General features: G+C 54.4%; 5 protein-coding genes across 5 annotated transcripts; 2 read left to right on the top strand and 3 right to left on the bottom strand.

Annotated features, from left to right (window-relative positions):
• Positions 1 to 679: 679 nt before the first annotated feature.
• On the bottom strand, positions 680 to 5,390 carry CLAFUR5_05269 (uncharacterized protein; the record flags this gene model as incomplete). The annotated part of the gene is made up of 5 exons (XM_047904417.1): positions 680 to 1,726; positions 1,842 to 1,918; positions 3,514 to 4,341; positions 4,471 to 5,141; positions 5,188 to 5,390. 5 exons carry the CDS (start codon positions 5,388 to 5,390, stop codon positions 680 to 682), a joined length of 2,826 nt encoding a protein of 941 aa, XP_047760575.1.
• A 308-nt stretch (positions 5,391 to 5,698) lies between these two features.
• On the top strand, positions 5,699 to 7,586 carry CLAFUR5_05268 (uncharacterized protein; the record flags this gene model as incomplete). The annotated part of the gene is made up of 3 exons (XM_047904416.1): positions 5,699 to 6,839; positions 6,893 to 7,231; positions 7,285 to 7,586. The coding sequence occupies 3 exons, from the start codon at positions 5,699 to 5,701 to the stop codon at positions 7,584 to 7,586; spliced, it is 1,782 nt and encodes a 593-aa protein (XP_047760576.1).
• A 282-nt stretch (positions 7,587 to 7,868) lies between these two features.
• On the bottom strand, positions 7,869 to 8,573 carry CLAFUR5_05267 (uncharacterized protein; the record flags this gene model as incomplete). The annotated part of the gene is made up of 1 exon (XM_047904415.1): positions 7,869 to 8,573. One exon carries the CDS (start codon positions 8,571 to 8,573, stop codon positions 7,869 to 7,871), a length of 705 nt encoding a protein of 234 aa, XP_047760579.1.
• A 761-nt stretch (positions 8,574 to 9,334) lies between these two features.
• CLAFUR5_05266 (uncharacterized protein) lies at positions 9,335 to 11,872 on the top strand (the record flags this gene model as incomplete). Its single annotated transcript, XM_047904414.1, has 3 exons — positions 9,335 to 9,377; positions 9,431 to 11,017; positions 11,073 to 11,872. The coding sequence occupies 3 exons, from the start codon at positions 9,335 to 9,337 to the stop codon at positions 11,870 to 11,872; spliced, it is 2,430 nt and encodes an 809-aa protein (XP_047760580.1).
• A 105-nt stretch (positions 11,873 to 11,977) lies between these two features.
• On the bottom strand, positions 11,978 to 13,892 carry CLAFUR5_05265 (uncharacterized protein; the record flags this gene model as incomplete). The annotated part of the gene is made up of 2 exons (XM_047904413.1): positions 11,978 to 12,269; positions 12,322 to 13,892. The coding sequence occupies 2 exons, from the start codon at positions 13,890 to 13,892 to the stop codon at positions 11,978 to 11,980; spliced, it is 1,863 nt and encodes a 620-aa protein (XP_047760577.1).
• Between the last annotated feature and the right edge of the window lie 318 nt (positions 13,893 to 14,210).

Below are 14,210 nucleotides of genomic sequence, written 5' to 3'. Positions count from 1 at the left end.
TGCCAAGAGTTTTCAGCAGCTCAGTCTGCACCGCGTTCCAAGCCGGCTCTTGCACCCAGCGCCGAACGGCCGTTCGAAGCCGGACAGCCATGGTCTGTTAGCCCCGCCATGTGTATCACTGTGGCCGATGGGAGAAGCCACATCATCTGATCAGTACTACCTGACTACACACCAAGAGCGCCACTCCAAGGGACACGAGCTGACAACGATTTCACAGCGACGACAGGAAGATATCTCACGTAGCCGACTGCTCTCGTTGGCAACGAGATCCTAGGGATCGAAGCTCCATCAGTGCACTCACAGGCGAGCAGATCGCCCAACGTTTCAGCCGTCCGTCATTAGCTAGCGTTCAACCACCAATGCTCTGTCGGCAGGATTGACAGCGTATCAAGAGCAGCGTTGACTGTTACGTAGGGATACACGTGACTTGCTATCCTCCCCGTGACATGCTCGCACAGGTTGTCGGTGGCCAATTCTGTGTCACTACAAGGGTGGCAATAGCTCAAAGCGTGCGAATTATCGCTTTTATGCATACCCAAGAACCGAAGATCACCAGCTGCTTAATCGATAATCAAGCGAATCGTACATTGTACGACCCAATCCATCACTCTCTCCAACAAGATCCAACCATTATCCAACCCCAAACCCCTCTCTGTCTCTCCAGCAAACCCCAAACAACTCACGAAGCCCCACCTTTCCCTCGCAGCCCCATCTTCTCAAGCTCATCAGCCAGCGACTTCTGATAACTTTCAGCTTTCTTCATAATCATCTCCACACTCTCACTATCAATGATTCCCGTCGCGGGGTCCAATCCCGGAGGCACATTCTCCGACACAACGTCCCACTGCGCGGCTGGTTGGGGTTCACTTTGTGGCGTGGTACGAACGACGTAATCCACGGGCTCTTGCGGCGTTGCAGGTTCGTCTGGCTCTTCGGTTGTCGCTTCGCTGTCGACGTCCTCTTCTTTCTCTTCTTCTTTCGTGTCATGCCGCTGGGTTGAATCGTTGTAGGCTTCCAACACTTCGATGTGCTGCTGGATCAGATGCTGCAACGCCGCTTGGTTGCCGCCACTTGAATACACATCTTCAAGATCTTCCAACTCCGAGATGAGAACGGTTCCGGTGCTGATGGCCTCCTCTTCCGCAAGCATTTGCGATACGCCGACCTTGGACTCAATGAGTTGGCTGAGCTTTTCGAACTCTTCACCCGCTTCTTCAAATCGTATCTGCATCCCCTGTGCCGCCCTTGTCGCTCCTGTGTATTGTTTCGAAGCAGCCACACCTCCAGAGCCGGTCGCTGAAGCACACGCGATTCTCATGGCCTTGATGACTCCCTGTAGAGCACCTTGCGCATTCCTGCCAACAGCGCGGAGCTCATCGAGCAATCTGTAGTTCTCCTCGATCGCATCCCACAAAGGCCGACTGGTCTCAGTCATCGGCAGAGGAGGCAGTTCCATGGATTTTCTGAGCTCGTATTGGGAGAGCACAATCTGACGCATGAGAGTGTCGATATCTGGGAACACTACGACTTCGGAGTCGGTAACTGACGGTGAGGCATCGTTCGCGGCAGCTCTCGCGTCTGCACTGGCAGATACTTCGGCCTCGGCTTCGATGAACTCGCGGAGGATCTGGTCGAGAAATGCCTCGTAGTTCACTTCGCCAGTGTCGGGGTTCGTGTATTGGCGACGAATCTCGTCGTAGTCAGATTCGGGAAGTTCTTCTGGTGCCTGAGCGAGACGACATTAGCCGTACTTCAAGGACTCTTGGTATTGCCTCCAAGAGTGTCGTCCAGTCGTAGATGCGACGAGCCAGAGCAGACCGTCTGCCTCCGCCAATACTCACTGCTTTTCCCTTGCCTTTCGACTTCTTGGCCTTTTTCTTCTTTGCCATAACGGTAGTCAGTGCGACGTGGGGCTGTACTGTTTGTTAGTCAGTATGCTGCGTGGAGCAATGCATGCGAGTCGCACAAAGAATGTTTGCGCTCAAGAACAATCGTGCAGGACATGCGCGCTGAGACCGGAGCAAGGACGAGTAGCGATGGTCGTGGAAAGGTTGGGCCTGGAAGTCATGTCGGGAGCAGAGCAGGTGCCATGCGTAGCGACACCGGTGCAGGATGTGCTTGCAACTTCCGGAAGACATTTGTCGCCACTTTGCCTCGAGACTTTCCCTTGGAGTATCGCTGCTGCCGATATGGTGGGCCAGCGAATATCTTCCGAGGCTTGCCTTCCTGAATAGACTCATATTGGAAATGACTTGGGCAGGTCTTCAGGAAGGCCTCTTCATGCTGAGCAAAGAGGTTATTCGTCTTGTTCGTGGCAGGCACCATAGCTGATATGTAACGTCGGGAAGTGCATCAGTGCCACTTTGAGAGAGCGTGGTGAGCGCGACAGTGCTTGGCCTTTCACATGTCGGCGGATTGTGACGACATGGTCAACGATGCGCTTGTTGGCGGTGTTGTTGTGATTAAACAGGTTGAGAAAGGGAAAGTGAGGGGGAAGTTTCCGATTCGGCAGCTGAAACAGCCGACCAAGATGAGATGTCACAACAGAAACAGAACCATCTTCCTGACATCCACATCATCATTCCTCATTGGCATTTGATTGGCTCATCACAAGGATCCTTGAATAAACTTGAGCGTGCTGCCTTCAATTTCTGATGAGATGCACATTGACCATGCCTGAACGCCTGGAGTCCAAGACCGGTGACGCGAGCAATTCACGCCACCACAGGGACGTCGCATGATCAACAGGCAGCTATGGAAGTCGATGGCATGAAAGCCAACATAGCCTTGTGCTCGAGGTGCTGCACCTGGACGTGGAATTCGACCAACATCGGCGCTGTATGAGCTTGCTCCCTGCGGCGGAACAACGCTATCGCCCCTGCAACTCGACTGTCACAATGCTTGATGGCCATGATACTGCTCCGACACCCAGATCGAATCGTCTCTTTGATAGCTGCAGGCGGGATGTGGCCAGCTCTGGAAAAGAAAAGGTCGGCAACGAACGCAGTGGGTGGCGCCCTGGCCAAGTACCGGGGTCGGTAGTATTCACCTTCCCTGGCCCTTATGGACATCTTCATGTCGAGTAATGCTTGGGCCTGGGCATAAGCTGTGAAGCCCGCCACGACAAGACTTGGACCCCTTTCGACGACACCCACGAGGCCTGAACGGGAAACGCTCGACGCCCTGCATTTTCGAGATTCTTGGGAACGTGCGAGTATCTCGCTGGCAGAAACACCGTCGCCACAGAGGGTGGCAGGCCTAACCTTCCGAGCGGCCATACAACGACGGCATGGAATGGCCTGATTTCGGCTTCGAGGATGTGGCGTGAGACAGACGGTCTGGAATTACTCATTCGCGGACTCTTCTGATTGCTCTGCCTTGTCTTCACTGTCTGACAAGGTCTGACAAAATCATGACCTAAATGGCTAGCATTAATGCCCTGATCCTGGACCTGTGTCCACTGCTTCAATCACGCCGGTCTCTGCACGATCGTCGCGCTCGTACAACGCTCACCTCTGTGATGGGTTCTGCACAGCCAGCACTCCTTGGCAACCTCCATAGGCAGAAATCTAAGCATGAACGGAGTCTCTCCACTTTGCGCGACCGGGATGCAGAAGCGAAGCAGTCCAGGAGCAGTGTTGAAGTATGCGACCAGTTTCAGACTGCCCCGAGTACCCGTGTTACATCTCTGCAGACGGAGTTGTACCTGACTAGTACTTCCGCAGTACGGTTGGCATGCATCGAAGAAAGCTCTGGCCACTTCTTGCAGTGTAAGCCGCCCAAACTTGAAGAAGTCTGTCCCAAATGTTTTGGGTGATCCATAACATTTCAGATGTGATGGGCGACACGGGATGTTACGGATCATGAGCTTCGCTCGTTGCGCAGCGCTGGCATCGGTTCTGCTGCGGAAGGCTGCTACCCACAACGACTTGCCCCAAGGAAAGACTCGTTGAAAGCTTTGGAGCTCCGCGAAAGCCGTTGCGCAAGCTACTTGTACTTCCTGCAGCTTTGCGTCCGAGAAAGGAAGATCTGGCGTACCAAATGGCAAGAGCACATAAAAGTCGTCTTCCGGCATGATGTGGCGCTCTGCGCCGACGAAGGTTGGTTGTGTCCAGTACTGCTTGTCATAGCTGCGACCAATATGCCCACTGATAGCTCCTGCAGCTCGCATGAGGGGACCAGGAGTCAATGCAGCTGCTTTCACGGTGGCTCTACTCTTGGCTTCGGCGGAGTCTGTTTCTGCGGGATCCGCTCGCGGATGCGCATCACGAGCCTTATCCTTGGCTTTGCGCTTCTTCTTGATCTTCTTCAGCTTGCCAGGCTTTGTACTTGCGCTATGCTCTGGAAGGTTTGTGCGCTCAATGGCTTGGCCGTTCGAAGATGGCGTTTGGGGTGGCGACTAGTCCAGGACAATATCACTTTCTGGCGCTTTCGGGGTGACATTAAGAGACATCGGCGGAGTCATCATACCTTGCTCGCCTGTAGTGGTGGATGACAGTACTGACAGCAGGCTCGTTAAGTGGTCTCGCAGCTTATGCTGCAACAACGAACGGACTTGGTCCACCCTCTCCGGCTGAGCTCCAGCCTTGTGAAGGTCCTGGCATGCCTCCTTCACTTTTCTAGCGAGCCTTGTAGGATCCGCATCCATGGCCAAGCTGGCGAGAAGATCGCCTACCACTTCCTGCAGCGCCGGCCCGAAGCTTAGCGCAGTTGGGCGTGCTTTGGCCAGTGTGACGAAAGCATACTCATTCTTGGCTTGTGTGGGTGTATCATCGAGACGCACCTCGTCATCTACTTCACTGGTGGATATCTCATCTTCTTCGTGGGGTGTGGGCGGTCCTTTGAATGCGGCGCCGAGATCGTCCTCGCTTCCGATCGCCACTTCACGCTCGCGTGTCTTTTGTCGCTTGCTATGCTGACTTGATGCATCGACCGGGCGGCAATCGACAGCCAACGAAGCCGACTGCCGTTCCTTCTTAATGCCTGCATTGATACCGCAATAGGCTCCAGAGTTGACCGAATCGGGACTTTCTTGTCGCCGCCGCTTGGATGGTCCAGGAGTAGGAGTCCAGTCCGTCAAAGCTCGGTGTCGGGCCCGGCCTCTCCTCCCTGGTGACTCGGACTGCGCTCGCTCTTCATCTCTGTATTTGTCAGGTACTGACTCTGCATACAGGGCGCAATGCGTACCTTAGATCTGACACTGTGAGACCCTTATAAGGGCCTTTCCTGACGTGGATCGATCGGACATGCTCACGCAGGCCACTGGCACTGGACAACCGCTTCTTGAGACCTTGGACGGCGCAGAAGTTACACCGTCTCTCGCAGCTCTGGATGATGAGCGTGCCCGTATCTGGCCATATGTGATCATGGCCGACCTTTTTGCAACCCATACTCCCGTTCTTTGTAGTTCCTGTCAGGAGGACAACTTCTGACCCTCCACACTTCCCACGCCTGAGCGAGAAGCTTTGGGCAGCAGTGCTTGGTGACTGGTCTAGTGACCCCAGCCCTCGGCTGCTCCGTGAACTTCACGCTGACCACAAATGCCTGGACTCCCGCGAGCCTATATGCCAAGTCGGCGTTGCCCGAGTCACGAATTTACCACGCTCGACGCGTTCGACGCCCAACACCATGCACGCAACTTCATCGTTCCCGCAGGTTCACAGGTCTGTTCAGCCGTCCGCACGTATAGGGAATTCCTATGGCTCAGCATCGCCCTCGGAGCACGCTCATCCACCCCGCGCCAATTTTTCGCACCACACCTCAGCTTCTACTCTCAGCAGACACAGTCCAGCGACCAAGTATTAGCGCATCGCGGACCACGAATAACAGTGCCTCTGGCCGAAGAAAGGTCAGACTGGATGCGGAGCACAGGCCGAGCACCAGAAAGAGACTCGCCGTGACAGGCAACGAATCAAGTGGCAGAAGAGAGCGTCCAATCCGGCGGAGAAAGGATGACGATCAGGACATTGGTCGAAATGATTCAGAGAATGGGTTCGAGATCATCCACCCATACATTCGAACGCCCACGGCTCAGCCAGCAGACCCCGTCGAGCCGCAAAGACCCGTCTGGAACGTGAAAGGCATTACCGGAAAGATCACCACCAGACACGGACTTGTCAAGTGGCTGGTGGACTGGGAGTCCACCACAGTCCTTGTCGGTGCGGTCAACAAGAGCGCCGATGGTCAGCTGCGGGTGTTGATACATGACTTGATGTGGTATGGCATAGCCGAGACTCTGCCAGCACGTCCTCATCCCGAGACTGGCGAGGAAAGATGCAGGGTGGGCTGGAAACAGCGTTGGTGCTGGACATGGTCACTCTCCAGTGCTCTGGAGAAGATGAGCGAGTGTATCGAAAAGTATCCCGGTGCGGTAGGTGACCGCTATCTCGAACCGCGGTTTTGGCAAGAGTCTCGCAAGCTCGGTCCTCACACGCTGCCACCTGAAACTGAGAGTGGACCAAGAGGCGATTTTGAGCTCGAGGGCAATCACCTCTATCCGGAAGAAGGGAGGGACTACACGATGCCATTTCTCACATACTACTTGGACGCCGTTGAACACCTCTCTCCGAGCTGCAAGCGGCTACTGAACGTACCAATCCGTCAACGACTGATCTTCAGCTCGGACTTTGTCCTGACAGAGAGAGGCATCTCGGTGTGGCGTAACGTCAGACAACTGCTGGCGTATGTTGTTGGCCAAGCGAGAGACTGGCCATGTCACCGCTGCGCAAACGGTCGTGGGCCGTTGCAAAAGTGCGTCACGGAAGACAGCGAGTTCAACGGAGCATGCGTCAACTGCTCGATTGACAGACAGACGACGTCTTGCGAGTGGCATCATAATTGTAAGTGAAGGGCACCGACTTGAGATTCCGCCTCCTCGACTAATACGATGTAGTGCGGCAGAGAGAACGAACGAAACGGCAGTTGCTCCTAGTGCCTCGTGGCGAGGGAGCAAACAGCGTAAATTCCAACCCCGAGCTTGACAGAGACCCGTCTTCCGAGAGTGATAGCGACAATGACCGCGGCAGCATCTCCGGCCACTTTGGTCACGATGACTGTTCGTTGCGCGATCACTCGCCAGATACACCACACAGCAGCGTCTCTGGTCGATCTCATGGTCGTTCACCTGAACGTCTTGGATCTTCATTACATGCCAGTCCCGTACCAGTGCAACCTGCGCAAAGCAACGACGAGAGCCCGCCTCCTGCCACTGCGATGGACAGCATCGAGTTTGGTGCAAATGACGGGGTCTTGCTGCATCTGCCGCTGAGACCACGGCAATGTCAGATGACAGACAATCCGTCCTCGACTCCAAGATCCTCCCTAAAAAGAACCTTGACGCCAAGCAGAGATGGAGTTCACGAAGAACTGAGAAAGGACGAGAAACACCCTCCAAGTTCGACGACTATCGTCTCGCCTCCGCCCTCTTCCTCAACCATCAGTCAAAAAGAGCGCCGCCACAAACGAGGACGACTCGAGCTAGTCATGCCAAGATTCGCACAACCCGGTCATCACGGACTCTGCAACAAGCATCCTCACAAAGCTTGCCGCGACTCAGACATCGGATACTCGCACTTAAGAGCCAATAACAGGGTCGTACACTGCGATCGAACGTTCAAGCCGCGACAGGCTGAAGTATGGCAAGTCATCTACATACTCAGCCAGTGTCCATGCCATGTCATCGATGACTACGAAGGCTACTGGCAGAACTCCCTGCAAAGTCGCCATGATCAAGGCCTTGATCCATATCCTGGCAAGGAAGCGTATTTTTCTCGCTCGTACTCTGCTGAGCTGACGGCAAGCTGCGGTATGTACTGCTCAGCGAGACTGGGGAGACGTTTTGGGAGGAACGAAGTCGTTGTTCTGGACGACTAGGATTCTGCCTTGTCTGGAGCCGCAAGGACTTTCTCGCACACGCTACGCAGCAACAGCACATCTTTCACTTTCGACTGCAGCCAGTCCGCCATCTCAGTCGCCTCCACTTCCATTAGCCGCTCGATCACCTTCTCGATATGGTCTCTTGCAACTTGTCGCTCCCGCAGTCGAGCAGCCACCCACAATGCCTGTGTTTCGTATCCACTTTGGAAGCTTTCGAGCATTACGTTTACTCTTTCTTTCACGAAAGTCCGTTCGGCACCAATGTACAGCTCGTGGTCTAGTGGAAACGCAGCAAAGATATGGAGTGCCATGTCGATGGCAGAAGTCGGGGTTGGCGTGGACTTTGACAGTCCTCTGGGTCGGGCTGGCGGGGCATTGTCGTTCGGACTCTTCTCTGCGAATTGCGATATGCTGCTAATTGTGTTGGCTCGCGGCGGAGCAGACTTCACTGGAAGTCTCGTCTGACGCGCGCCTGCATTTGGGCTTCGCGGCGATAATGCGATCCGGCTGAGACCCGTCGGGGCTACAATTGGAGCGTCAACCTCGATCGTGGGCGCAACGTTCTCGTTCTGATGATCGATTTCTTCATGCTTGACTTCAATGGACATGAAGAAGGGACTCTTCTCCGTCATCGTGTCTTCATCACCCTGAAACATCATCCTTCTGCCCTGGGAGCTCGTCTTTCTTTTCACAGCCATGAAGCCCAATGCCGCAGATGTGTGCTGAGTGGTGCTAGAGATGTTTGTTATTGTTTTGATCAGCAGCGATGGCAGCACGCGCGAGGGCAAGTCAGCTCGCGTCACAGAAGGTCCAGCGAAATGCATTAACATCAGCCAGGGCCATTTCGCATCCTCAGCATCTCGCAAGCGTGCGGGTAGATCTTCTCACGACCAGGATATGTTTGCTATCGGAGCGGCGGATTTTTCGGCACGCTTGCGAGATGCTAAGGATGCGAAGTGGCCCTGGCAGATGTTACCTGGTGAGTCGTGACAACGAGCTGGAATAACGTCCGAGGCCTGAGAACGGGTGGCTACCCACCTTTTGACAGCTAGTCGATGTCCCTGCCAAGCATGCTGCCCAGTCCTGGTGATGCCCGGGTCAAGCCTGATATCAGAAAGTGCATCATCTGCCATCCTTGTCTGAACGTCCAGATTCGTCGACACAAGCTTCTAGTGGACTAAGATCAGCCTAGAGCCGTTCAATTGGACGCATCGACGACTGAATGTGGATGTTCTTCAGGAAAGGCTCAAGCTCGCCTGGCTGCAAGCGGACGGGAGACAGCCCAAGCTCATTTCTCCGCAAAGCTGCATGCATAGATCCCAGGAGGTCTGGTTGTTGTAACATGGTTCTCCAAAAGAGGCATTCTGATTCACATTCTCATATGCAGGAGGATTGAACCATGTGACTCGAACGCCTTGCTTCAAGCAAGTTTCTTCGACAAAGCGATAGCGAGGATGTCATGTGTGCTGTGCGAGATGGTGCTACCAGCACTTCAGGCGAATGTGCGTCTCATCGGACACCACCATACCTCCACAGAACCACTGACCTCGTTCAGCCAGTGGCTTGTTCGTCACACCTACATCGAGCAGCCACGAAGACGAAGGCCCCACTACACAGCCACCAGCACTGAATGCGGTCAACTTCGACGATGACGACGAGCTATATCGCTGTACCCCCGACCCTAATCGCCGCGCAACATCAAGATCCAGTGCAGCAATTCTTCGAGAGACTTATCTCGCTGCCCGACGTAGGAGAATCACGAGCCAGACGCCTTCACCGCAATCGCAGCAGAGCCGATCCATTACTGGAAGACGTGGACCGTTCCGCGAAGACTCCTCCTCGTCAGTGCCATCAGCATCACGCCCAAGTACCAAGCACAGTGGGAACGAGCATGAAGCCCACGGCGAGAGCACCACCCAAGAGAACCTTGTTATCCCGCTCACAAGTCGGCATAACCCCTTCTACTCAAGCTCACACCAAGAACAAAATGTTCCAACCACCCGGCGCACCAAGCACCACCATCCGCGACGCCAAAGCTCGGCGGAAACAAATCCAATCCGCAGTCCCACCAGCTTGGTGCGACCTGGTAATGGTCACAATAGCAGTCAAGATCCTCCGCGAAGACACCTCCCCTTACGTCAGAACTCTCGCCCTGCAAGCCCTTCGCGAGCACGCTCAGAGACCGGATCAAGCTTTCCTGGCTTTGTCCAAGAAGTGAGCGACCGCACTCCCGAGCTCGAAGATACAGAAATGGTGGATGCGACGGCTAGCCAGACGGAAGAGCGACGAGAGATCCCGTCCTCGTCGCCATTGAGTAGTCTTCGCTCCACACCGGAGATCCAGGAGCGGGACTGGGAGATTGTCCGGTTGGAGGCGACGAGGGTGAAGGATTGTGTGCGAGAAAGGAAAATCGCATGGCGGGGAACGAGACATTCGAGCGCTATTATGAGAATGCGGCCTGGTGGGGAGGTAGTGTTGAACGTTGCTGGTGTGCGCTGGGGTGGGATGAGGGAGCAGACTGTTGAGCCGGGTGAAGTTGACAATGATGGGATGGTGAGGGTATACTGGGCTACGACGTGGCATCCTGACTGGGATTTACCTAAGAGTCTCGTCGCGGGGTGGGAGAGGGAGTATGGTGAGGATGAGGTGTCGAAGGAAGATAAGCAGCAACCACGCTGGTGGCTGTGGCCTGAGCAGACTGAGGATTGCTTACCATCAGAACCCGAACCTGATCCCGGGGAGAGGGAACTGATGCCCTTGACAGATGATGAGACGTTCACACTGGAGCCTGGAAAAGACTACACCATCAGCTTCCTCGAAGAGCGCCGAGCCGCATTATCACTCCCAGAACCAGACCACGCCATTCCCGAGTCAACAATCATCCGATTCCTGAACATGCACGTTCGCAACCGTCTTCGAGTCGTCGACAGCTTCGAAGAACATGCATTCCGCTCAAACACGCTCTTCGTTCGCACGAGCTTGATCTACATCTTCGGCACAGCGATGATCAGACCATGCAGCCACTGCCGTGATGGAGGTGGGCCGTATCCGAGATGTGTTATCTGGTTGAATGAGTTGGGTGGGGCTTGTTGCAATTGTGCGTTCTCGCGGCGGGGGGTGGGGTGTGAGTATCATTTTGCAGGTTGGTTGATGTTAAAAGTCGCCACCGCAGGGAATGTTTGCTGATATGATGGTAGTGCGCTGGTTCAAAGCTTCTGCTCTTGCCGCAGATGGAGATGCGGTGATGGTGGATGAGGATAGTGATCCTTCTCCGCCGTCTGATTATCCATCAATTGACCCATCGAATGAACCTACCAGCACTCCACCATCTTCAGACCCGGACAATGTGGAATCTCGCGATGCTCAGCATTCGGGCCAGATCATATCTGTTCGCCATGACATGCCCGACTTCGGCCATGATGGTGATCCTGACAAAGAACAACGTCAACGTTCCTCGTCACCAGCCGGCCGGCAACATCACCAACATACGCAGGCACGGCCCATTGGTAAACTTAAGGCTAGCGACGGCCCATCTCGCAAGACGACCCCAAGCAGAACCCGCAGCGACTCCACCACCAGCATTAAATCCGAGCAATTCGAATCCAGCCCCTCAGGCAGCAGCACCTTCCACCACCCCGGCTGCCCAGCTCCCCCAGCACCATGTCGAGATCCCATCTGCGGACAAAACATCTCCTCAAACCCCACCCACCACACCCCCGTCTTCCGCGGCGACTCTTTCCGCAAAGGCCAAGCCACAGACGACCAAGTCAACTTCATCCTCAGCTGCTGTACTTGCACCAATACGCAAGCGCTTCAGCAGGCGTGGGAGGAGTTTCGGGGTAGGGAAGAGAGGAACGGGGTGTCGCAGTCGTTGTCGAGGTATGAGAGTCGGGAAAGATACTTTTCAAGTGATTGTTGGCGGGTTTTGAATCAGCTTGTTGGATGGTGTCCGGAGAAGTGGAGGTTCGAGGGGGAGATTGATCTGACGGATGATTGAGGATGTTTCCTGGGGTTCTCAACTTCTTGCAGAGTGTCATGATCGGAGCAGGAACGATGGCAACAACACTAACCCAAGGTATTAGTAACTCACTCGTCGCACTCTTCACAACGTGGTGTAACGTTCATACGCACTTCTCGATTGGAAAGACCTGCGCCAGAAGACCAATATCACCACCGAGATGATGGCGAGAAAGCCTGTAAACGGCCAGAACCAGTGCATATCCAGAGCGGTGTCGGGATCGGCCATGTGTACCAGTGGCATATCAACCTCGTGCTCGGGCACAGCTGTACTCTGATGGTCATGCGACGGCTTCTTATGCGCCGATTCGTGCGCATGGTTTTGCGAAACAGTGGCAGCCTTCACAAATCCAACGTCGTCGTTACTCGAAGTGGAACTGCATCACTGTCAGTCTTCATACCTTCACTTTAAAACTGATCAGCACATACTTCTCCTGAAAACTCTGCTGCAAAAGATGCGGCTTCCTCGCCTTCAAATCCACAATACACTCCCCAAACAATCCATTAGCCCAAGCAAACCACGACCTCGTCCAATCACTCGCATTGTGACTTCTGACAGCCTCATGGATCAATCCCAACCCATCCGTCGAACTGACAAGCTGCCGTAGCTGCGCGGTGATTTCCGTGTCGTTGTCGGTTGTGAAGATCCGCATGATCGACGCCATTGGCCATGCCATCGCAGGGCCATTGTGTGGACCACCCACGGCAGATATGACGGGACCGTGCGCCCAGTAGGGGTTATCGGTGCTCAGCAGACGAGTGCGGGTGTTTTGGTAGATGGGATCGTTTTCGTCCAGGTAGCCGAAGAAGGCTGAGGAGAGGAGGCTTGGGGAATTGGAGTCGTCCATCAAGTTGACGCCGCCGAAGCCGTCGACTTCGAAGGCGTAGACATCGCCGTGCTTTTCGGTGTGCACGATGCCATGTTTCTGAATCGCTGCGCGGATGTTCTTGGACATTAGTTTCATCCTGTGGGAGAGTGGGTGATTGCCGCCTTTGTACATGATCTCGGCGGTGAGGGCGAGGTAGTGGCTGAACATCATGTTCGCGGGGATGAAAAGCTGGTACATTGTTGGATCGTCGGAAGGGCGGAAGAAGGATCGCACCAGACCAGTATTTGCTGCGACAGGGCTTCCATAGCCGCTGTTGATGAAGGGCGAGAACCTGTAAGACGCCGCAGGAGAGGTCCCATCTAGGTTGTAAGTCGCCTCGTTGCTCATGTTGCTGGTCACAGTGATAATCGTCTCAATTGCTCTGACCCAGTTGAACTTCCTGAAGAAGTCATAATCTCCAGTCTTCTCATAGTATGTATGAGACAGCTGCAAGAAAGATGCCAACGAGTCAAGCTCATACTTGCATTCAAAAACGACATCCCAGCTATACTCAGGCTCCACTTTGTAGCCGCCGTACGCTCCATTGTGGGCTTTCTTCATCCCAGACTCCTCCGGTGGCTGGAAAGCATTGCAGTAGGGCGACGTGGTGATGTAGCGTGCTTGAAGATTGATAGCCCCTCGATACAACGAGGCGAGAGAGGCATTGTCATCCGAAGCTTCCAGGAAGGGTGCATAAGACTGCAACTGGTTGGCGGAGTCCCGTAACCACATGGCATCGATGTCGCCAGTAATGATAAAGGCCAGTTCTTCTTCTGAGTTGTTGGCGGCCCTGCCTCGCCAGCTGACGGTAGTGTCCAGGGTGTTTGGATACGCGTTCCTGAAGAGATGCTTCATGTCTGGGTCTGCGATCGCAGACGTGGTCTCTTCAATGGCGGTCTCTATGACTGGACTGTTGAAGGTTCGGCATTCCGGTGGTGGTCTCATGTACGATAAGTTGTACAGTGATCCAGAGAATGGCTCGTGGGCAACTCGTGACCATTTGCCATAATGAGGACACTCATCAACACCCTCGTCGGTCACACCAAGCTCCGCATTGTTTCCATGATGGATCTGAGCAGTTGTCCCGACTGATAAGATGGCCAAGAGCAGCAGTCTTTGTAAATTTCCCATGGTCCAGCATCAAGATCGTGATCAATTCGCCATATGCACAGCCAGATAGAGTAGAGAAGTTCATCTTGGTTGCAAAGACGAGGAAAAGGAGGTCGCGTGCTCGAAGGAATGCGCCAAGGTCATCTAGAGCGGCCACCCGCTCGCACAGTCGGCAAGCCAAGAAGTCGGCGTGAGCCCCCCAAAGGGGCAGGTGATCGACGCTTGAGATGCAGTCACGTGCGAGGTGGGCTGAAACACCCTGTTTCCTCTTCTGGTATGGAAATGTGCAATACTGCCAAATAGCGCTCAAGAGACATACCTGTAAGGGCATAGCTGTTG

This window comes from Fulvia fulva, chromosome 4 (genome assembly GCF_020509005.1).
Source record: "Fulvia fulva chromosome 4, complete sequence".
NCBI lineage: Eukaryota > Fungi > Ascomycota > Dothideomycetes > Mycosphaerellales > Mycosphaerellaceae > Fulvia > Fulvia fulva.
This window is presented reverse-complemented; position numbering and strand designations above follow the sequence as displayed.